General features: G+C 45.5%; 1 protein-coding gene across 1 annotated transcript in view; it reads right to left on the reverse strand.

Annotated features, from left to right (window-relative positions):
- gpc4 (glypican 4) overlaps positions 1-20,660 on the reverse strand; it is a 37,557-nt gene extending 16,897 nt beyond the window's left edge. The window contains exon 1 of the mRNA XM_017419797.3: positions 19,802-20,660. Within this exon, the coding sequence (XP_017275286.1) occupies positions 19,802-19,958 (157 nt within the window). The 5' untranslated portion in view covers positions 19,959-20,660. The remainder of the gene's footprint in view (positions 1-19,801) is intronic.
- Between the last annotated feature and the right edge of the window lie 3,913 nt (positions 20,661-24,573).

Raw genomic sequence — 24,573 nt, forward strand, 5'->3', positions numbered from 1 at the left:
CCTCACGCAAGACAGCCTGAACATCCACCACTCACAGTAATTTGTGCCTCAATCACTCCAATAATAACCTCGGCAATACACATGCCGAGAAACAGCCACCCCCCCACGTACGCTCGCACACTCGCACTAGTAATTTAGGGCCGTAAAACTCGCAGACACATGTGAAACATAAAAATAGGAACACTTAGCAGTCACATCCTCCAATCTGAAGTCACAAAAAGTCCCGTCCAAGATAGTCTTCTGTAACCACCACCAGAACTTGACTGGAACTGCGAATGGGGGGCCAAGGATGGGACCCTGGGGTATTCACCGACCTCTGTCAGTAATCGGAGCCGGGCCGTCCGAGAGAAGCTAACAGTTTTCACATGAAAAAACATTACTGAATAATTACAGGGTTTTGTTTTGAAGGAGAAGAAATTTAAAAACTGCTTCAAATTCCGACACACATCAGCTTTCTTCTACAAAACCCACCAGTCTTACTTTTGTTATGTAATCTGAAAAAATCCCCACGTTTTGGTGTGTAACTGCACAAAGATTGTAAAGAGAGCCAACACCAAAAGACAATAAAACGCCCGCTAGTAGCTCATTAGGGTCACCATGGTAACCACCCGCCTGTGGCTCTCGCTTCCTGACAGCCTGGCAGGTCGTGAACAACCGGCACACGGCACCGTTGTGTGTCACAACGTACGATTCAACATTTAATAAGCGCAGGACTGCATGACTTTTTGTTGCAGGAGAAATGAGTGGATCCCAAAAAATAAAATTACGGGCTGGCGGTGACACCCTTATTACGCTCAGACACTAAATCAGGAGGGATGAGGACACGGAGACGGCTGTGGAGAGGCTCACGGCTGAGAAGATAACACTTGAAACTACTTGGTCGTGAGAGTGATGAATCGGCTGTCGTTGAGCTCGTCACACTGAACAACCACGGACTGCCTGTTCAGGCGCACAAGCAAAGATTTTCTTACGACCGTGCACGACAACTCCTAATTCTTTGTACGCAATATTCAGCGTAAGGGGCACGGTTTGCCGTTGCTCGTGTCGCTGCTAAGCCCAGGTTAAAATGATTCCATCTGATTCACTCTGCAGGCTGAGTTTGTTTGGAAATTTTAGGGTTTCTCTTGCAACTTTACCCCAAAATACCAACAGGCTGTCGGATTGCTCTCTTCTCAGTTACAATAGAAGTCAATGAGAGTTTGGATGAATTCTGCACTCGTGGTTTTCTTTCAACCCCCTCCCCCCCAGAAGTCCAACCAAAGTAAGAGACACAGTGGGTGATAAGAGGACAAAAAATAACTGTAAAAGTAGTTTAAGCATGTGGAAAATGGAAGAGTTTCTGGAGAAGATTTAGACAATTCAAAAGTTAATGTTACATCATCGCACTAAGATGAACATTGTGCAGTAAAATGTTAAATCACAGAACCTAAAGGCGAATGCTGTAAGAACTGTACAAGATGGCAAAATACAAAATACAAGTTTGGTCATGTAAAATCCAACTTTCAGTGACTCGTTTAAACTGAGTGATGTTTTCTAGTGTGAAGTCTGAAGCTACAGAGCTCCAAAGAGGGCTGCGTTTTCTCCCTCGTTTGGCCAAAACCCTCAACACGTTTGTGAAAAAGCAAGTGTTAACGTAACGCAAACTGTTGCAGCACATTAGTAAAAAAAAAAAAAAAAAAACTTTTTAATTCCAGAGCAGTGCAGGTGATTTCGGAGCATTTGATCGGAAAAAAACACGATCAAACGGAGCGAACCGGCTCCACCTTCGCTCTGAAGTATCTCGGCAGTTTTCGACGGCGCAAAAAGGAAAACAGCCATCGACTGGCGGTAATGAGCTTCCTGCTGAAACATGCAGAGCAGAGTGCTGCCTGTCTGCCCCGCGTTCTGCAGTCTGCTGTACGTTTGCACACCCTGCAGCCATAACATTCAGCTCCTGCTCCTCACCTCTGTCTGGGGTGTAATTATCCTGAGGGCGGGGGGGGGGTTGAGGATGGGTGCCATTTGTTGCCTCAATATAGAAATTTGCAAACTGGTATTTTGAAACCGGGCAACTTCAAATAATTTGGTTTTAATCAACTGTCTGGCACCACGTGGGGAAGCGACTCTTTGCTGAAACCTTAGATGCGTCCCAGCCTCATTTTTAAAGAGATCCTTTAACGAGGCGAGCCGATTTAAAAGCTCAGTTTTACTTTCAACATGAAGGAGGGGGGTTTCAGACATTCGCTCCACTGCTCAGCGCGACCGCAGAGTCTTGTTCGGAGCCGTCCAGTTTTCAGAGGGTGAAACGGGGGTGTTGTTCACTGCGTTCTTTTGTTTCCTGCTCCCCGTTCTGATCAGGCAATGCAGACATTACATTAGAGCCGCGGGCGAACACAAAAGGAACGACTAAAATTCAAAAAACCCAACTATAAAAAGAAAAAAAACGGACCAGATAAATGTTAACAGCCATTCTTGCGTCGCAGGTCTCGGTTTTCCTGCGCTGAGCCGAGCGAATCAAAGTCGAGGCGGAGAACGTTCAACGACGTTAAGCTGTAAGGGGAAGCTATTATTAGAGACTCGGCTGTTCATATGGAGGTAATCAGGGCAGGGCAGCGTTTCCACTGACTTCTTCTGCACTTCAGCCCCTTATAAAAATATTGTAATGACAAGTTTACAGCAGTCTCTACTGGGAGAAGAAGAAAAAAAAAAAAAAAAAAAAAAAAGACTTTAGCTCCAGGTCCTCGGGAGAAGTCTGAAAGAAGTGAGACGTGTTGGGCGGGAGCGTCTGAATGGGACTGAAAGACTTTAACAGAATGGTATGTAAACGCCCAGCCCTGTTCCACGCTTGTAAAGTGTCTCACTTCGCTGCTGCTCTGTGACAGCGAGGCAGCGCCGCGTTCTTTTTGGTGGATTTATTTACAGGAGTCGTGAAACATATTCAAATAACGAGTGCTTTCACTGAAAACAGCCGAGCTGCTGAAAGTTAGTGCTCAGTATCTGTCGGGCGTTCCGGGCGGTTTCGTTTATAAGACGCTCTAGTGTTTGTCCAGACAAACTGCCCCCTTCTCTAAACATCATATGTTAAATCCTCTGCTACGTCGCCCTACGACACAAGCTGTGAAGCCGCGGAGGTCCTCGCGTTGAAGAGCGAACCGTTTGTGGTGCAAAAGTTCGACAAATCCACGACAATTTTCCCATAACTCGTCTGCAGAGGGTAGACTGAAGCAGAATGTGCTTTTAAAATCGATCAAAAAACAAAACAAAACACAAAAAGAATCATTAATAAATACTTGAAACTGCAACTTATTTATCTGTTTGATTGCTCCTATTACCGTATTTTCTGCACTGTAAGACACACTGTCAATGAATGGTCCATATATATATATATATATATAAACCGATATTAACTAAAGAAGAAAACAAGGTTATTAACAGTACTGTGTTATGGAAAAAGCTCAAAGCAGCTGAACAGGTAAACAGTAGAGCTCATCAGATATTTGGCTGTTAGAAATAAATGTGTTGAATGTTGGGTTAAGGACAGCACAGTGGACCAGTGGTTAGCAATGTAGCCTCACAGCAAAAAGGTTGCAGGTTCATCTCTTCATTTCTTCTCTCTTTTCTGGGTGGAGTTTACATGTTCTCTCTGTGGGTTGACTCCGAGTACTCTGGTTTCCTCCCACAGACCAAAAACCTGCATGTTAGGTTCATTGGTAACTCTTGAATGGTTGTTTGTCTCTACATGTCCCTGTGATGGACTTGCCACCTGTCCAGGGTGTCCCCCGCCTCTCACACAGTGGCTGCTGGAGATGGACACCAGCTCCCCCACGACCCGGGTAAAGAAAATGGATGGATGGATGGATGTTAGATCCCACCCCCCCTAAAAACAACCCATACTGAAATAAAGTAAGTGAAAGTCTTTCAGAAGTGTCGTTACGTCGTTTTTCTGAGTGTCCCTGCATGGTTTCCATTCCTCCCGGTGCTGTCTGCAGCACATCCAGCAGACTGCACCTCAGAACCAAGCAGATGGTTGCATCAAGTCTGGGTCTTCTGTAGAAAACCACTAAACAGTGACTCACCAGGCTGTAAAATCAATTAAGAACCACATCATATTCCCCACTGCATACCGATCTGCACTTTTTTTTTTTTTTTAAATTGAGCGGTATCAGCTTTGGGGCCAACTATCGATTTCTAACTGGAAATTGGAAATTAATTTTAAAAAAAATCTAAATTAACTTAGTATTCCCACTGTTTAATAAAAGAATCCTTTCAGCCAGCTCTTCAGGCTGTGAAACTCTTCTACGTCGCTCCTAAATAACTTAACTGATCAAAGTTGTTAGCAAACAAACAGCCGCTGGCATCGGTGAGTCTGCAACGCCTGCTTCCTGCTCGCACACACAAGTGGAAATCATACGCACCCGCTTCACTGTCAGGAGAGATTTAACTGACATGACTGAAGCACAGACAGAAAAATCACCAAAAGCACTGATTCTAGGCGCTACCTCAGCACCGACTGACTGCTGCGTCAGAGCTGGAGGTGGGCTCAAGGAGACAAACGACCAATGGAAACGATGTGACCGCCATGTTTGAAAACTGCCGAGTTAGTCTGTTTAATTTAACACAGATTAACAAAAACACTGAGCCTTAATAATATTAAAAAGCCAGATTAGCAGTGAAGAAGATGAGCTTATTATCACCATTTGTGTAGTTAAAAAGAGTCAGTGCACAACACGGAGCTGCTGCCACCATCACGGTTTTCATCTGAATTTTTAAACGCCATCTTAGCGCTGCTGGGTTTTTTAATGAGGCGTGAACATTTCAAAGTCAAAAATTACCAAAAGATCTTCTTTTATATATTAAATGCATGCCCCCCCATCCCCCACACAGCACACAATGCTACTCATTAGTTGAGATGGACCATTTATTAAGTCGATTTTGGCCACTTAAAACACAACTTAACCAATTACCAACTAGGAGAATGAAGACGCAGCAGAAGCTACTACAAACGGCAATTTAGATGTTTATTTTTTTAAGCGATTATGCTCCTCTACATATTATATTTCAGTGTACAAGTTTTTCTAAGGCTTGTTAAATACATATACTGTTAGATTTTATGAAATGAAAAGTACGTACTGTCCAAAATTTTTTTAAAAAGTGCTACATATCAGTCAATGGCTGCCCTGATTTCTAAAGATCAGCATCCGATCTAGAGAAACTCCTGCTGGTTATTATTATAATAGCTCAAAAAGTCTCACGTCAAACAAACATTGCTGAAAAATTACATAAAGCTATTAAAATAGTGCTGAACACAGAGGAACCCTTAACTCAGTGGTGTCCAGTCCTGGTCCTGGAGGAACACCATCCTGCAGGTTTTAGATGTTTCTCTGCTCTTCAGCAGGTCTTCATGTTCTGCAGAAGCCTGTTAATCACTCAGTCATTCAGATCAGGTGTGTTGAAGCAAAGAAACACCTAAAACCTGCAGTATGGTGGCCCTCCAGGACCAGGACTGGACACCACTGCCTTAACATATCTGAGAGACGACAGCACCAATATAAAAGCCCTGTGCTCCACATTAAACTGCTAGTTCACTACTATTCGTGGTGAGCAGAGAAAGCTCCTCGTTTGCACGTAGCTCTGTGTATCGAATACTTGCAGGTCTGCACGCCAAATCTGCTCGTCGGTGAATCTGAATTTTTTTTGTTTTGTTTTGTCTTTTTCATCGGTTTAATGAATCTGTGAGCAGAGGTGGGCACATTTGTTGACCAAGTAGGTGTAGCTCGCAGGTGGCTTAAGGTGGAATTAACGCTGGGCCGCAGCTAATGGCTCATATGAATGATGACGTCAAGAGAGCGGAGCTGCTGTTTATACCGACAGATTTCCCTAAACAGTAGGTGCTGCTATGGAAAAATAAAACTACCAGAGAAGAGCTGCGTGCAGGGAGTGTGTTCTTTACACAGAAACGTGAAAACTCTCTTTGCATCTTCGCAGTTTCTGAAGTTCATGTAATATCTGCAGTGATTGGCTTTTTTTCAGTTTTGGTTCAGCAGGGCTCACAGACCCCGCTTGGAGCGACAAGTTACAAAAATCGATGCGTGAAAAACCCCGCCAAAACTATCCAAGCTGCCCGTTTTCGTCGAGAGACGCCATTCAAGAGGCCGAGAACGACGAGTATAAAATTAGGCTTAAGTTTCTACTTTGATGAAACCAGAACGGTGACAGAAACCGAAAAGGATGACTTTTTTTTTTTTTTGGTGGAGATGTGTTTTAAAAAGAAAAAAGAAGAAAAGGTTTCCCTGCAGTGAAAAACACCATGCTGATAGGGGGGGATAAAACCCCAAACAAACCTATCTAGTCACAAACTATCTGACTTTGTACACAATAAAGGACAGTTTGAATTTTTGCAGCTCATCCCTACTTTTATTACCAACAGCTGGTGTTTAGAAATCCGTCGTGCGCGAGTCCATTTGGAGCAGCGGTTAGAAACAGAGAAACAGAGATCAGCGTTGTCACAAGCATTTGCAAAGATAGACTTTTGTTGAAAGCAACATTTCTAAACTGAACTGGACGTGCTGAGACATCTGTTTGCAAGAATACAGAGACAAACTGATCTGTATCAATAAACTTGACTCTTGAGTTGGCTTTTTGGCTGTGGAAAACTAAACCAGTTTTTGTCTCCAGCACCTGAACCTCTTATATCTGATAGAAAAAAAGAACTTGTGCACTAAAGATTGTATACAGAAGAGCATTCCCAGTTCAAGTAAGTCGTGGCCTACAGTAAGCTGGTTGTATATAAAGATGTAAGCCAATTAAGAGATGACACACGCACACATATTTACATTAAACCTCTGCGTGCAGTCATCCTTCTCCAGACGAGCCATGATAGGAGCCATGATTCACCATCAGAGGTTAATCCAGAAACAATCACGCAGACCTTCAGCGACACCTATAAATAAAAGGGTCTAACGCTTGGAGGAAGCCCCTCGGCAGAAGGTGCGCTCTGAAAATCCCTGCACCGTTTAAGAGACGAGCGATTTACGCCACTTCGAACAAAGCCGGTGATATTTTTATGGAGCAGGAAGCTCTGGTTCAGAGGAACCCTCCCGGGAGCGAACGCTCGGAGTTAAACGGTCAGCCGCAGGGGTAAGATCTGCGTAGGATGGCGTTCCCTGAAATAAATCAGGAATTAAAAAATCTGTTCCACAGCACAGCTGTTAAAACACAGAATTGCCGAAAGAAATCTTCCCCTGTCACACGGCATGAAGGGAAACGGAACACGTCGCCGAGCAGAACTCATTAGAACCTTTCCAGCACCGAGCGCAGCTTTTTTAACCACAAGCACCTCAGGGGGAAGGAATTGTCACGTTAAAATGAATCTTTTTTTGGCTAAGTCGTCCACATTTTCTCCAATAAGTGAATTCCTTCCCAAAAGGAGGATCAATTTAGCCACCAGCGCGCACGCTGGGATCCATAAATCCGAGCCCCGCGCCACCAGAGTCCGATTCTGATCACTAAACCAGCCGGGGCCCCCGGGCCAATTAAAACTCCCCATTTGCGAAATTCCAAAAACGCCGCCATCTATGAACATTTAGCCAGAAGCCCCTGGGGAGATTCGGCACGGCTGCGGCGGCCTCTCGCTCGCCCTCGCCCCCCCTCTCCGTCCGGGCCCAGCATCTCCGGCTTTGTCTCCCCGCACAAAAGCTCCCTGCCTACACCACTTCCCAGGTCACCGCTTTGTCAGGGCTTCAGCTCACTTCTGCAAGTGCATTTAAACAAGTCAGACACCAAATTCCTAATGTCTGCTTTGAATTCTCACACACACACACACACACACACACTTACTCTCTTGTGGTCGAAGTAAATCTGCTTGAATGCCCGATCCTTTCACGCTAAATAACATTCAGTTTATAGAGCGTGGACTCTGATTACAGATTTTAGATCTGAAATGAATTCGTTTCAACCCGTGAGGGAGCTCCAATCAGCAGATTTAACGGCACTGAACCCGGTTCAGGTCCTGATCAATAAGATCGGGGTCGGACATTTTGTCCAAGTAGAGCAGCTAGGTTTAAAAAAAAAAAAAAAAAAACTAGATTAATAAAATGAATAAGATGTCCTTCATCCTCGACAACATTTTTTACTGAAATATGGACTCTGATTACAGATTTTAGATCTGAAATGAATTCGTTTCAACCCGTGAGGGAGCTCCAATCAGCAGATTTAACGGCACTGAACCCGGTTCAGGTCCTGATCAATAAGATCGGGGTCGGACATTTTGTCCAAGTAGAGCAGCTAGGTTTAAAAAAAAAAAAAAAAAAAACTAGATTATAAAACGAGTCTTGTGTCCAACATCCTCGACAGCAAGTTTCTTCTCCAGCCACGAGGCGGCTTTGAAGCAGTGATTCAGTGCAACATGATTGGGAGGAATTTATACTTCAAATAGAAGTGGTTTGTTTCAGGATGTGATTGAGTTTGGCCAAATGTCATAGCATTCCCCGCAAAAAACAACAACAAAAAAAAAAAAACCCCTCTGTGCAACTTGTTTAACTTCCTGCCGGTAAATAAATCGACCACTGCCGACTGGCTCGGCTTGAACGGCTTCGAGTCTGGTTCACAAACCCAGATCCATGCGAAAACGTAAGGAAAACACAAAACACACGCAAACAACTCTTCGGTTTCCTCTCTTGACTGCGGCGGGACACGGCGGCGAATCGAGTTAATAACCGGCCTCCATCTTTTACCTTTTAACCCATCTGCCTCCCGGGCTGGGGTACCTCCGGGTGAGGCCTTACACGCGCGCACCACAGAGACGCGGACGTGGACCGTTGGGGGGGGGTTTACGAGTCGCGGAGACGGGCAGAGAATTTGCAGACAAACTGAGAGAACAAGTTGCAGCACAGCGTGATTATCACTGGAGGAGAAAAAAAAAAGAAAGGGAGAGAAAGAGAGGGGGGGACAAAAAGCCTTCCTGGCTTGTCCCTCTGCACCAGCCCTCCATCTTTCCACTGACTCATGGCACACAAATGAAAACAGACTTTAAAGGAGAAGATGAAAAAAAAAACACTCTCTTTACTTAAGGCCAAGTGCTTTACCATGGGACCCTGCACAAACACTGTTGTGCTGTCAGAGAGGAGGCCTACTGTTGAGCGTACAAATAGGTCCTCTTTAAATGTGCTTCACACGCTGCATGAGAGCTGTGCACTAGAATATCTAATGAGGCTTACAGCTGCTTGGGGCCAGCTTACATGCACTGTGTCAGCTGCACTCACGCCTCAAACGCCGCATAAAACGTATCAAAATGATAAAATCTCGAAACAGCAATTATTAGACGTCATGTGCATCCACTGAGTTACTCGGAAAAATAAGAAGGGCCAACAAAGCACTTTTATGGACAGGGAGCTTCTTTGACAACATTTATAGAGACGCAGCTGAAGTCCAGCAGATGTTGACGGGGGCCCAGCGAAGCCCCCCCCCCCAGGCGGAATGAGGTCAGGTACAAGATCGGATTTCTGGAAGCTCGGAGCCACAAAAGGGCTCCAAAAAGATTCCGATATACCTGTTGGGCCTTAGGAAACTGGACACCGGCGGAGGCGGTGGGAAGAGAACCACTCATCGCCGCCCGTCAAAAGGGGCCGGGAAAGCCTAAACCTTACGGTACAATGGTTTCGTGGGCTTCAGTCACGGGGGCGGCTCGAGTCTGTTCCCGTTGATGTGCTCCACAAGTTTTTGTCGATGAATCAAAGCCGCTCGCCGTTCCGAAGATTCACGACATCTCAAGCCCTGGCGCGCAATCCCGCATTCCCAAATGACTCATTTTACTGCCTGCAAAAAAATAAAAAAAATAAAAAAACACCACAACGATCTAATGATTTGCAGCTTTGGCGCTGTAATTGAATAAAGTGTTTGATCCTTTCATGTGTGTTTTTTTTTAATCCGCTCTCACTCGTCGGCGCTAGGCCAGCGGGCTGTCTGCCGTTGATTCCTTCGTGTTTTAACATTGGATGATTTGCTTGAAGCGCATGGCATCGAATTCACACAGCTATGCAAAGCAGCTAAAGAATGTTTTCTTTTGTTTTAGTTTCAACTAAAGACTGAGGTTTTGATCTTAAACGGCGTCATTTCTACGAAAATAAATCCAAGAGGGGAGCACCACACCGAGGGTTAGGGTAAATATTAGGAAACCTATTAGGCTAAATAGCAGATGAGTGAGCGACGGCCTCGTCGGCGGGAGTCTTGATGCAGGCCTGGAGAGTCATTAGCAGGGATTACTGCTCCTCTGGCCCACGCCCAGCACAGAGGTTTCAGCCAAACACCCAGGCGAGTTCCTGGCTCGGCTTCGCTCCTTCGCAGCTCCACTCCAAACCACACGGGCCTCTCGGCGAGTCACGCGAATCCCGACGGCGATCGCGACCGTCGACGCAGACACGGAGTTCGGCTGCAGCTCCGTAGGACGCCCAGTCACCTCTGGTCGAGTTACAGATACGTCGCGACCACGTTACCCCCCGCTGCAGGCAGCGACGTGGTGAGATGACAGGCGTGGAGCAGGTCCGCGCTCCGCCCTGCCCCACCCAGGCAGCCTGAGATCAGAGCCGGCGGTCCTTTGCCACGCTCCTCACAGCTGGCTGGCTGACACCAGATCCAAGGTGATCGACACAAAAGAGACTTGACAGCAGCTCAAATATCAAAGGACACCAAAATACTCCACCTTGCACGGGAGAACTACAGCAGCGGATTATCGAAAGGGGAGCTCAAGCTGTTCAACGGAAAGCCTTGGAGGAGGTGTGCTACGCTGAGGAGGGATACATTGATCTGGTTTCAATTTAAATTTATTGACTCAAACCAACAAAAAGCATTAATCGACACATTGAACTCATAGTGGGAAAAAGGGGCTAAAGAGGAGACAAGAAAATCTTTTGTGTTTCAGGACAGATGCTTTTTATCTGCTAGTTTGGCTTAAATGTCTGCCTACATCGTCTCACTTCCCATCCCAGTCCAATTTTGGATGTTTTAAGAAGTTTTTAAAACAAAAAGGTAATAGAAGCAGAGCAGACGACGACCGGGTCGAGTGCCAGCTGAGTTCTGTACACGAAGAGAAGAAAGAGAAAAGACTGGACGGGAACAAAACCTCCCAGAGAAGCAGCTCGAGAGCGAACAGCAGGAGAAGAACGTGAACTGATGTCAGCCGGGACGGACGGGGGAGAAACGCAGAGATTGCCAACTTTTCTTTCTTTTCTTTTTTGTAAACGGCATGCAAACAGGATGTGTTAACAAGGAATTTCAGAGGGTTGGTTGGATGGGGAGGTGGTGTAGGTCCTCTCAGCTCCAAAAAAAAAAAAACAGCAAACCATAAAAAGGCATATCAGGATTTCTAACAGCTTGCACCCGACTGAAGATCAAGTGGAGTTTAACGGGGGGGCCACATTGGTGAACTTTTTTCGTTTTGTTTAGAACAGGCACACATGTCCAGATGCAGCTAGTTAGCTCCCAAAATCTTACGGCGGCGATCACGCGCACACGATCCCCTCTCGCTCCTCGTCCCGGAGAATCCGTTTGACCCTGCAACTCGACGTCTTCCTGTCAGTCACCCCCACCGGCACAGCACGCACCCAGACCGCCTCCACCAGCTCTCTTTTGTTGTCGTGTGTTCCCAGCTCCGGGACTCTTGTGTGCAGGTCTTGGTGGTCCGGTGTGGAATGTGTTGAGGAAAGTGTGGGGGGGGTGAAGCCTAAAAGGGGGGGTGCTCAATTGTTTCCACACATAGCATCCACCCCCCACTGATCTGCCGCTCACTTGGCGTTTTTTTTGGGGGGGGTGGGGGGGAGTTGAAGGCATGGACCAAAAGATGTAAAGTGATGGACTAACGGACATTCAGCCAACACACACACACACAGCTATTGAACTGACGTGACGCTCCGGGAATACTAAATGAGTCTACGTGGAGAAACTGAACATTCCACCGCTGCCGAGGATTTTGTCCCAAAGACTAAACAAAGTCAGGGATGGGCAAAGTTTTCTTTTTTTTTTTCAGACCGGATTTTAGCTAACCGCAAAAACAAAAAGAATCGCCCAGTTTTACAAACATTTCTGCTGTGTTATCTGCGCTCAGCCTTGTGTTTTTGTTAAGGCTGCGACACGTCGGTTAGTCGTGGGACGGTGATAGAGCGGCGTTCGCTAAACGAGCAGAACGGGCTGCCGCAACAGCCTTCCTTCCCTCCCTCCCTGCCTCCTTCCCCCTTTCCTCCCCCCTCAGCTCAGAGGCTGTCACGCTGTTGTAGCAGGAAACCGATAAGAGTTAGCAGGCGCGTGTATCCGCCCTCACTCCCTCCTCGGACGCCATCAGCCCCGTTCGAAGGCGCAGCCGGGCTTTGTTCACGACATCTAAACTCAATTATCCTGGCGGCTCAGCGGACACTGAAAGACCTCGCACTCCCTGAAAGAACGCATATCGCCCGTCGCCTTTTATGCCACGAGTTTTACACTTAAAGTCCCATTATCCATCTCACACAATTTCCCATCATCTTGCGAGACCTGTTGGCTCTTGAATCACGTGTTGTTTACGAAGTTGTAGCCATTTTTGTGTGGGCTAATGCTGATAAGCTGTGGCAGCCATCTTCAAATTTCACTGACACCAAAAGTTGACCTGTTGTAGATGTTCCGAGTTTGATAAAAATCCATCCTGTGGTTCATGAGATATTCTGCTAAAGACAAGAGTTTTGACGTCAACAGTTAATGTCAAAGTTTTAAGCACATTGTGCAGTACGTGTTGTGAGCAGCTGGCAGCTACAGCAACACAAAATATTACCTCAGTATCTGTAAAAACGACTGAAGTGCAGCCATTTTTCTTTTTACTAAGGTTGCTTTTATGTGGCAGCTATCTTGAATAAGTTAATGCAGTTATAAATGCACATCCAATGATTACTCTGTAAAAAGTTTCATTAATCCCAATGGTTCATGAGATATTTTGCCAACACAACAGACAAAGCAACACATGCGCGCTGGAAGACAGGCATTGCTCGCATTTTGCCAGTGAGCGACGAGCGACAAAACACGCTGCACAGAAGAGACGAAGAGCAGCAGAGACCCTGGCGTTCAATCTGCCTCTTCCTGAGGAGAAACCTGAGCCAAAGTTCTGCAGGAGTTTAGTCTGCATCCGGCAGAAATCCTGCAGAAGCTTCGAGGTGCTGCGGTTTGCGAGGCCCCGTGTTCCCCGAACTCATAACCTGACAAAAACCGAGCTCAGCAATCAAAGCTGATGTAATCTTGGTAATATCCTGCTAATGTCACCTAAATATCAAAGCATAACTGAACGTGTTTTGAGAAATTTGACCAAAAAAAAAAATAGACATAAAATCAGGTCAAGTGTGGGAGGAAAAAAAAAAAAAAAGAAAACGCTACAGTCCCAGCTTATCACTCGGGAATGTTATCAAAGATTAGTGTTCCCGCTTGGGCTTAGCTGCGATTTAATATCTGGGCCCGCGTGTGTTTTGTCTTTAAACAAATCACAGATATTATTGTTTATGCAACTTATTCTTCTGTGGAAAGAAACTGTTGTACTGGGAAGAACTTTTTAATTACACAACACACACATACACGCACCCAACCCAGTGCAGTAGCGTCGACCGACTTAGCGCGCGCATAGTTGAAATTTCATGCAAAAAGTGTGGTTTGGAGAACTGGAAGCGATCCCCTATTTTCGTGTGCGTGGCTTGCAAAGCTGAATTATAGGCTCAGACGTGCACATTATTACGAAGACGTTTTAATTACACTGTTGGGTCTCGTGTAGAGGCCCCGGCAGTGAAAACAGCATTGAAGGAAAAAAACAAAATACATATTGAGGCATGAAATCTTTATTTACTGTTGGCAATCAGTACTGTTCTGTAAGCAGACACTAATCAGATCAGAGATCAGAAGTTTTTAATACTGGATATGGCTTTCCTCTCAGCAGGGGGCAATAAACAGGAGCTTTTTTATGCAATACTCCTATTTTTATACAGAAACATTGAATTGTATCAGTACAGCCCCGGAGATAAGATGGGTAAAGCTGCTCATCATGTAGATTAAAGCTGGATGGTATTTTTAAAGCATGCTGCAGAGACAGCTAAATGCTACATGCTAACTGGCAATCATGGTGCCCATCCTTCAGCAGACGACAGTCGAGAGGCCGGGCACACCTTGGACAGGTTCCCGGCCCATCACAAGGCCGACACAGAGACACGACAACTCTGCACTCACACCTGGGGTCAATTCAGAGTCGCCTATCAAGCCAAAATGCACGTTTTTGAGCTGTGGAAGGGAACCAGAGTGCCCGGACAAGGAGAACATTCAAACTCTGCACAGAAAGACCAAAAACCTTGCTGTAAAGCAAAAGCGCTGACCACTGATCCACCCGCAAAACCATAGCGATACACCAAACTCCATCCCATTTTGTCATCCCACAGGGCTCAGGCTTCTTCTTGTAAGCAATCTCTCAAGACGTTTTCACAAACACCTCAAGCCGAGGCTCGGGCCTCGTTTACACATGACCGATTCCTTTGAAACGTCCGATTTTTCGATATTGATTGGGAAAGAGTTACACGTTTACATGCCGTCCTCCTTGAACCCGCTGTAGTTTCTATGCCAGGCCACTAGCTGCATCGGTATGATTTCTGAACGGACTGAGGCGACGGGTCGAAGACAATAAACCTGTCGCACCTTCAAAAGAGGTAATAACAGAGCCGAAACGGTCGACAGGTGAGAAGAGGAGCCGGCTTTGATGCTCAATAATGTGATGATACGTGGTCTGTGCGACAACATGGATGCAGGATTAAACAACGACAAACAGATTTATTACAGAGGGAAGATTGATGACGATGCACAGCAACTTTGCATTTAGTTTGAAACGCTAAACTGAGTTAAATGTTTTGAAAATGATTTGAGGGACACGTCCATCACACGTTAAGGACCCCAGCGCTGCTCCACGCCTCTTTGGGTTCCACGGCGCTCGCTTTCATTTCTGAAAGCTCACATCTACGCGGGCCGCGGCCGGCTCCTTCGGCGATTTGCGAACGGCCAGAGGCAGCTTAAGGACGAAGTGGTCTCTGCGGCCGTTCCGCTGTTTTGTGAGAGTGCCTTCACATTCAAATGTGTGAATTGCCCATAGATAGGAGCTGGCCATTGTTAAGCCTCACAAAAACAAAAGCAATCGCCTGCTGGTTAAGAAGATGTCTGCAGAGACAGATTAACATATTCAAACATACTATTCATTCAATGGGAGAAAAGGTAGAATCTTACCCGGCCTGATTATTATAGCCACGAGAGTTGTTTAAGAGGCACAAAGGTCTTATTTTAAAAAGACACAGATGGGCTTAGGGGACAAAACAGAACAGCATCCTTTGTAACTTAAAGCCTCTTGTGATCTAATGAGTAATATAAAAAAACCAAACAAATATTTACCAACTTCATGCGTCAGCCAAGGAAAGCCTGCAATCTGCCTGTATTTCAGTCGATTTGGTGTTTGAAAATATTCTAAATACGCCCTGAAAAATTCAACATGAAAAGAAATGTCCACAACATTGTGCAGAGAAAACCCAATCAGTTATCTACAGAAAACCACAAAAACATCTAAATAAAACCATATGTGAATACAAGATTCAACCCCCCCAGCTCATTTTACTAATGTGTGTGCTGATAACACACTCTCTTCAACTTTCGGTTAGTGCTGTTGATATGTCCTGTAGTGAAATCATTAATGCAATAAATACGATTAAATCCTTAAAGGAATGCATATCGCCCGCCGCCTTTCATGCCAGAGTTTTAATTAAGACCATCTCATGTTAAGAGATGATGGAGTTGCATTCAAATCTGTCGGTTCATGGGATACTGTGCTAACAGACAAACACACATAATGGATTTTATCCACCATTCTTGATTTGCTAATGCATAATAGAAAACAAAAGTGAAAAAAATTTTATTGTGTGATTTAGAACAGTAGTTTCTAAAGTTGAGGGTCACCCTTTGAGGGTCATTAAAGAAAAAAGGGGGAGAAAATCTACAGAAACCAAATTAAATTTTGGCAGTTGTTGGCAGTAATCAGTTGTTATATGTATATATATATATATACATACACGTATGTAATGCGACTTATTTCTTGTAGTATTTATTTTATCTTAACTTTTTTGTGCGTGTCTGTGTATTTTTTGTTGTTTGTCTTTCATCAGTTTGTAATAGAGTGGGGTGGGTGGGGGCTGTTGATGTAAGATGTTTAATAAAAAGCATAAAAATAATAAAACTAAATGATTGCCAGCAGAATACTGAGCCTCAACTGTTACACAGAGATAAAACCAGTAGTGATAAATGGCCTGTGGTTGATAAAGTTCTTTGTTAAATGATTTATTAGTGACGTTTGTCAACTTCAAGCAGGAACAGTTGGGGTCACGAGTCTCTGGGACTTTTATTTTGTGAGTCAAAAGCTTAAATGTATGAGAACCGGGATTCAGAGATTTCAAAGTGCAGCACTTCACTATAAAAGCAACAACTGAAGGAAGTTTGTGTTTTAGGAGACGGCCATCGAAAGGGGATTTATGACACCTAGAAGGTGGTGGTTTATTAGTTAATTATCACAAGTCTGAGTTCTGGGAAACCGTTTGGAGCTGAGCTGAGCTGATCTTTGGACTTCATAAATGCTCGGAGGCCGCGCGCCTCAGTTTCCCGCTCTTATCTTATCTGCAGAACGTCCCTGCAGCGACGGCCAGTTGTTGCCCAAACCGCCGCCGCGGGCTTAGCTGGGAAACGATCTCTCGCTGCGCCAGGCTGCAGGATGTCTCGAGCTCACCGAGAGGCCGACGCGTTGGGGTCGTGGTTTCACCCATAATGCACCACGACGAGTACGAACAGGGGATGTTCCACGTGCTCGAAAGGAGAGAAAACGGCGCTCTTCTTCTTTGATCTCTGGAACCGTCCCATACCTGAAGCATGAAATCAAGCCCGACTGCCAGAGTTAACCAGAGCACATTTTACTCCCCCCCCACCCCTCAGCCCTGAATTGCGGCATCCAGCTGTGCAAAGAGCAGCCTTTAAACCAGGCACAAAGCAGTCTGGTCAGAATTAATTGCTTTGCTTTCAGGTAGTGAAGAGCTTTGCAGCAGATACCATTCATCACTAAAAAAATAAATAAAAATCAACCCTTAAACATGCTATTAGCAGACAGTCAGGACACTAAAACCACCTTTAATATTTTCCACCATCGCCGACATTTTCCGATGCTATATTTCAGCGTGTCGGGGTCGTTTAGCTCCCATTTATGGGGAAGTGTTCAACCACGGGCTCAAACACAAATCATCCTGAAAACAGACAGGACGGTTGGAGAGGAGGTCTCGAGCCGCCTCCACGAGAAGCGTTTCAACAGACGCCAACTGAGGCCTGCTGGCTCCTCGGCATCACTCCGTTCCGTCCGCGCTGAAGCAACTAGACTCTCTGTTGCATTAAAAAAATAAAAAACATCTCTACAGGGACAGGCCGCCAGCTTCAAACAAACCTGCGAGGAATTCCTACAGCAGCAGACATTCTTATTGCCAGGCTGCCAAGAGTAACACAAGATGTTTGTGGTTAAAAAATGCAATTTTTCAATCACCCCTTCTTGGTGAATCACGTTCCGCAAACTTGATTTACGACGCCTGGATCACGAGAAGGTGCGCGTTTTAAACACCACCTTTATCAAAACGGAGATGAAAGCGCATCTGTAACTTCTTTCAAATGCGTTTGTTTTCCCCCAGGTCTGCTCAGCTTGGAAGATTAGCTCCGTTTTAATACGCCGACTAAAAGCAAATCAGATTATAAAGTGAAGAAAATAATAATTAAGCTCATTTATCTCCGTGTCCATCGTTGAGAGCAAGCTGCTCAACAAGGGCCAGACGTTCACCGGGAACGTGTCGCAAGGAAGAAGGTACCCGTGTCTGCAGCACATGAACCTTGAACACCCCCATGTGCCTCTGTCAGAACCCCAGAAATGCCGGACAATTAAACCCCATTCGGGTGTCTTAAACGGCATCCAATGGAAAACACGCGAACAAGCAGAGCACAAAAAACGTTAAACTTCTCCGCACTTTTTCACGTTTACCATCCAACTCATATTCTAATGAGTCCCTGCGTCCTCTCTCGCCATGCAAACAAAACACCGCCGGTGAGGGGGACACCCAGGAACCGACCGCTGCCAAGTGCATTCTGGGTGTAAATGGTCAAAATAATCTGAAGGTCTGAGTGACCCTCTTGTTACGCAAGAACGTCAACAAAAGGGACTGACTTTGGAGCTTCAAGGAGAATCTGTTCATTCATTTTAACCGTAAAAATTAAAAAAAAGGGAAAATGAGAGTGGCGTTGAGACCCTCCAGCTTTTACTGTAGAAGCCTGCCCCCCCCTGCCTGCCTCCCTTCACAAGTTTCCATTTCTTGGCTGTATCCCATGATTGGCTTCATTGATTTGCCCTCCTGCCCCTTTAATTATTAACACAACAGCCCCTTCGCCGGTGCCCTCCGCCGCGTCGTCTACTCTCATTTAGCCCGACACATACACACAAAAAGAGAAAAGGCGTATAACCACACAATAAGACCGAACACAGGCGAAGGAAAAGGAACGCAGGAGCCTTGTTCGCAACGCGCAGGCAGGAATGTTTACCAGGTCACTGCGGGCTGCTCGCGGTGCACAGCCGCGGGAGCCTCTCCGCTGAGGAAGCCGGGAAATAAACACGCGCCTGGCCTCGTTCAGCGGGGGGGCCGAGCGTGTGAGACGATTATACCTCTTTATTGTTATGAATTGCCTACAAGTATTTCCTAAATGAAGACTTTGTTTACCCAGAGGAGNGGGGAGTTGCCAGCAGCACATATTGTGTGCCAGAAGAATGCACCCCCCCTCCTTTCCCCCCAAATGTTTCACTACTACTTCCTATGATACTTTTTTTTAAAAAAGGAAAGAAAGTAGCGTGCCTGTGTGACTGCTCAGGTCCTTCAAATGAACCTAAACGTGAGGAACATGTGTCCCCTTTCTCGGGTGACGATTGTTTGGACACTCTGAGGTGGGGTTCTGTGGCAAAGCTATGAAGAGTTAATATCTTACCTGTTATAAATAGCTATTTGAGCGACTGTCCAGCAGGACTGACAGATTGTAAACTGCTTTACAGCGCTTTCTGGAGGTTCTGCAAAGCTTCACGCAGATTTTTTTTTTAATTCACTCGCCAATAAGCGTATGCAGGCCTCAGTTTGTTGCCCAAGGGCACCCTGGCAGGCTGCAGGGTCTGGGATTTGAACCCTCAACCCTCTGAGCCCTGACGACTGGTCCGAACGGCTAATGCGAACGCAACTCCAACCATAACCTTACGGCAGTTCACGGGAACGCCATTTTCATAAATAACGAGTTAGCCGAAAGCGCTTTCTGGAGTTAATAAATACACACGTCAAGATTATAGCTGTTAATCTGTTTTTTTTTAGAGACTTGAGTTGTTTTAAGCTAGCTTCGTTCAGGCTAGCTTGACCGAATGTGAACAAGCTAACAGCTAGCTTACAACCGAGCTGACGTCATTCAAAGTCCCGCTTACAACAGGTAAGATATTAACTGTTCATGAGATTTGTTTTTCCCTAAACAAAACTATCACAAACCCCGAAATAAAACAGTTTGCATTTCGCTTCACCCAGCCCTTCTCAGTGCTAACTTTGCTAGCTTAAAAAGGTGCAAGTTTAAAAGTCCCAGGAACTCCAGGGGAACTTTTTTTCTCCCCCCTTCTTTTTAAGACCTCGGTGGAGTTCCTGGCTCCCCACTTTCGGGTTTTTTTTTTGGAAACTGGACCCGGGGGTGTGAAACTCACCGTGGACTCCTTTGTTGGGGACGTCGTTCCCATTCAAGCCCTTGGAGGTGAAAGCAGCGCGAACTTCGTTACAGTTTCTCAACTTTTGCTCCGCGGTCAGCGACGCGGCCAGCGCGGCCAGCGCGGAGACGACACACAACGCCAACGACGTCTTCATGTCGAAACAAAAACAATACGAATATAAAACAGAGAGAGGGGTGAGGGAGGAAAAAATAAAAAAAAGGTAGCCGTTCAGGTGAGCTAAGACAAAGTTTCCTCGCCGAGTTTCCTCATGAAGAAGCGCTGATTTCTCTCAGCTCGGGGCCGGACTCCTCATTCACAGCCGCTCGGGCTGAGGCCGAAGACGGCAGGAGGAGGAGGGGGAAAATTACAGAAAAAAACACGAAAATGAGACGAAATTCCGTCCGGGTAAAAGCTGAACGTCGAGTTCCAGACTCGACAAAAAGAGAGAGAAAAAAAAACAGGTTGTGCAGATAATTTAAAAAAAATAAAAACTTTCTCTCAAACTACTGGCAGCAATCTCAGTCAGTCACAGCTCGGACGGAAAAGTTCCCAAGCCGCAGAAAGTCTCCGGGACTCGGCCTCTTTCTGCTCCTGCGTCCCGAAGGTGAAGCCGCCGGAGCTCCGGGGTGGTGGTGGTGTGGGGAGAAAATGCTGGGCAGTCTGCTACTCCCACTGGGATCCAGATGCGAGCGAGAAAAAAAGAAAAAGAAAAAGCCCTCCCGGCGGACACCCGGGAGTGAGAGCGAGTTCCGGGGGGACAAAAGAGCCGGAGAGCGGGAACACCAGGGCCGGAGCACGGAGCGCGGAGCGGGCTCTTCAAACTCTGGATCCCCCGGCTTTGTGTCTTCTCTTCTCTCTTTTTTTAACACACAGGACCAGTCTTTAAAAAAAAAAAAAAAAATCTGGAGCCGAGGGTGGAGCTACACGTCAGGCCCTGCTGAACCAAAAAAACTAACTAAAAGTGTCTAAACCCCCTCAGTTTACCTGTCCCTTTTTAGGCCATTGTTTAACCTGGGGTGAGGAGACATCCTCCTATCTGGTCTTATTGTCTTTTGTGGAGATAACAGCAGATAAAGGCTCTTTGAAGTAAATGGACTTTCCTCACATTTCCTCACATCTCTAACATAAAATAACTGAAGCACTTATAGAGACTTTACTACCAGGACACCAAGGACCTCCGAGGCTACTAATCAAACTGACCACCTGCTGGATCCTTTAAATAATCAGCTTTTTACTGTTTGATGTGTAACAGTTCACAGACTAATTACTAAATGTTAATTGTTAATTGAATTCAACCTAATGTAGCTGGATTTGAATGTGGATTCGACTGTCTCGAAGCTGGACCAAACTTATTTGGCTCGCAATGTAGCTGGGTTTGAACTGGATCCATATGCTTTTGTGGACCCTGGGCTCACCTTCACTGTGAACCGGTGCCATGTGAACAAACAGAACCAAACCGAACTCGGACACATGTAACGGAAACGAGTCAAACTTAAACTGAACGGAATCGCTCAGGACTCAAGCTAAACCAAAGCCATCTTAAAAAAAAAAAACTTATGTAGCTGCTAAATGTCCCGCACCGTAAACGTGTGCTTAAAAAGACTGAATAGAAATGAACTGAATTAAACAGAGCTCAACAGAACTGAACTGAACTGAATCAGTTCCAACTGGACTGCAACGGGAACTGTTTGCTACGATGTGCGGTGCTTTGAGATGCCTTTTTATGGTGGATGTGTGGAGAAAAATAAAATTGAACAGTAGCTGACCTGAGCTGAACTGCACTGAAGATTACTGTTACAGTAAATGTCTGCTAAAACAAAATTTAATTGATCTGAACTGAACAGAACAGATCAGAAAAGATCTGAACTGAATCAAACTACAGTAAATCACATCCAACTGGATTCAGACTGTTTTACAATCATGAATGGTACGCCGACTAATTTTATACTGAATTAGTGTTATATAAATAAAACATAACATAACATAACATGAACTGAACTGAATTAAACTGAACTGAATTGGATTCAACTGAACTGAGCTCTTATGTTGAAAACCACAACGTAATGGTGAAATCTTCAACACTGGAATAAACACAACTTGATGTGTTTAATGACCTCATCATTTATTTACTAAATCATTTCCCACATTCACATTACAGAATGGAACAGGACACAGACGAACACGGGTCGGCCCGAGTCCTGTTCGCAGCGGGCCGGTGGTGGTTTTTTTTCTTCTTCTAAATCTGCAGCTGGTCGTCCTGCAGGGCGTCAGGCAGCTGGAGGTACAGTAAACAGCCCGCTAAGAGGGAGGGTGGGGTGTGCACGGGCGCAGCGCTCATCGGCTACTCAACGCATAAACGCTAAACCAGAAGCACTCAGAGAGCTCAACCCTCCGCCAAGGCCACAAGGTGAATAAAAAAACAGAGTGAAACCAACATTTAATCCATTGTTTTTTGTGACAACTCCAACATTTCCTCCAAATCTGTTCTTTAGTTTTTACCTGATCTTTGCTAAAAGACAGGTAGACAAACCAACGGACACGACCGGAAACAGATCCTCATTGGAGAAAGAAACAAAAGGGTCACATGTAGGAGCAGAGAGGAGGTTTGACCCCATGAACCTTGAAATCAACAGGCATCATCTTTGACCCACGAGGTGCTCAGCTGTGCAGTTTGACAATCCTTCATGACACTGTTGCAGAGTTAGAGCACTAGATCAACTGTGATGTTAACCTTTGAGCCCATGACCTTGAAATCAATGGTGATCACGCTTGACCTAAGAGGTGTCCGACTTTGCAGTTTTATTTCCCTCTGTTACATGGTTCCATAGATAGAGCACAAGGTCATCTGTGACAACGACTTTTGACCCCATCACCTTGAAATCAACAGTGATCATCCCTGAGGTGTCCAGCTGTGGAGTTTAACATTCCTGTTATACAGCTGCAGACCTCTGTGACCTTTGACCTTTAACTGTGATCAGATCGCTACCAAAATATAATCACTTATTCTTTGTATTGCATTGGACGTTTCCTGAGAATTTCATGAAAATCCCTTCATAACTTTTTGAGTAATCTTGTGCACAGACAGACAGACGCTACTGAAAACTCAACCACCTTGGTGGAGGTAATAAACGTGTGTTACACGACTGGACAAGACTATTTAGGTGCACCAAAGCACAGGAGAGTTTAAAATCTCTAAGACGTGGAAGCAGTTTGTTGTCGTTGTGGGACTTCAGGCGATTCTCTGCTGAACATCTCATCTTTTGGAAATCACTGGATCTGATGCAATTCTGTAAAAAAAAACAAGGATTTTTGTGTTTGTTTCCAGATAAAGCTGAGTCACGTGAAAAACAGACCATTAGGCCCTATCTACAAGAGAACAATCTCTGGAAACGTTAATGTTTATCGAGGCAAATCAACAAAAAAACCCGACATGTTTACATGGGTACAGCTGTGCTCATTGAGTCTGCTGTAGCCTCCATACCAGGCAGGGTTGCCAGGTAGGAAATGACAGATTATCAAGAAGTCGGAGTGATGTAATTTCCCACTTTACCGCGTTCGAGCTGTCCCGCTTGGTGAGAGTCGAAAACAAGATGGACGCCCCGCAGCAAAGCCTTTGTTTTTCTCGCAGTTCCTGAATATAAAATCTTACTAAATAGATACATGCTCCACTCGCAGAACACGTTTTAATAATTGCTATATACTCACGTTAAAAAGTACTAACTGTACGAGTGATTAATGCGAAAGAACAACTTAAAGAGTGAATATTAGCATTAAAAGTCACAGAGTTTACTTACTAAAGTTGCTAATGGCAGCCATCTTGATGTCCTAACTGGTGGCAGTCAGCGTTACTCCCACTTTCCGAGTGGGATGTCCCACTTAAATTTCTAATTAACAGTATTACTGGAACACACCTTTACTGTCACTTTAAAATGATTGTATTTTGATTTAAACTATCAAGTGTGCTGAGTGAGGTGGGCTCTCTCGGAGGGCGGAGGTTGTTAGGTTAGTTGCATGTTGGGACTGGTGAACATGTGCACAGAAAAGGAAGAGGACTTGACCCTAAAACTATCTTATAAAAACAGTAATTATCGTATATCTGGCAACACTGATGCCAGGCTTTGTTTACATGCAGTCTGGAGCATGGAAACAGTTCCATCCAAAATGGTGGATACACAGAACCCGACAACCTCCACTCTGAGACCTGGGTCCAGAAAGCTTCGGTTCCAGAGGAACATGTACGCAACCGTGTCGTGTAAACGGCCCCCTCTTAGGACACCACGGATGGACTCCCTTGATGAACCTCTGCAGATAGTCGGACGAGTTCCTCGAGAAGTCAGAAACACTGGAAAATCAGAAATAAATTAAACAATCACACTTTTTCCCTCGCCGTGTTTAAACATGCCTGGACTTGTGCTTCTGTGTGTATGTGTGTGTGTGCTCGTGTCCGTTGGTCTGGAGGGGGTAGCAGCACTCGGCAAAATGACATTCCTCCCTTTGTGTCCGCATTCCTGAGGCGGCTCCATTCATTCTGTGTGACTGCTGCTGCTGCTGCTGCTGCTGCTGAAGAGGAGCAGGAGGAGGAGGAGGTGGTGGTGGAGGATGCTGGAGCTGAGCGCATGGGAGAGCGTGGCCCCGGCTCTCCTCCCAACAGGCCCACAAAGGGTTGGAAAATGGTTTAGTGCCATGGTAATTAGACATGAATGAGCTCTGAACGACATGACATGTCTCAGACTTTGCCTGAGGAATTCCAGCATCCAGCTTGGTTGGTT

The sequence above is a fragment of the Kryptolebias marmoratus genome, linkage group LG9, assembly GCF_001649575.2.
Source record: "Kryptolebias marmoratus isolate JLee-2015 linkage group LG9, ASM164957v2, whole genome shotgun sequence".
NCBI classification, from domain to species: domain Eukaryota; kingdom Metazoa; phylum Chordata; class Actinopteri; order Cyprinodontiformes; family Rivulidae; genus Kryptolebias; species Kryptolebias marmoratus.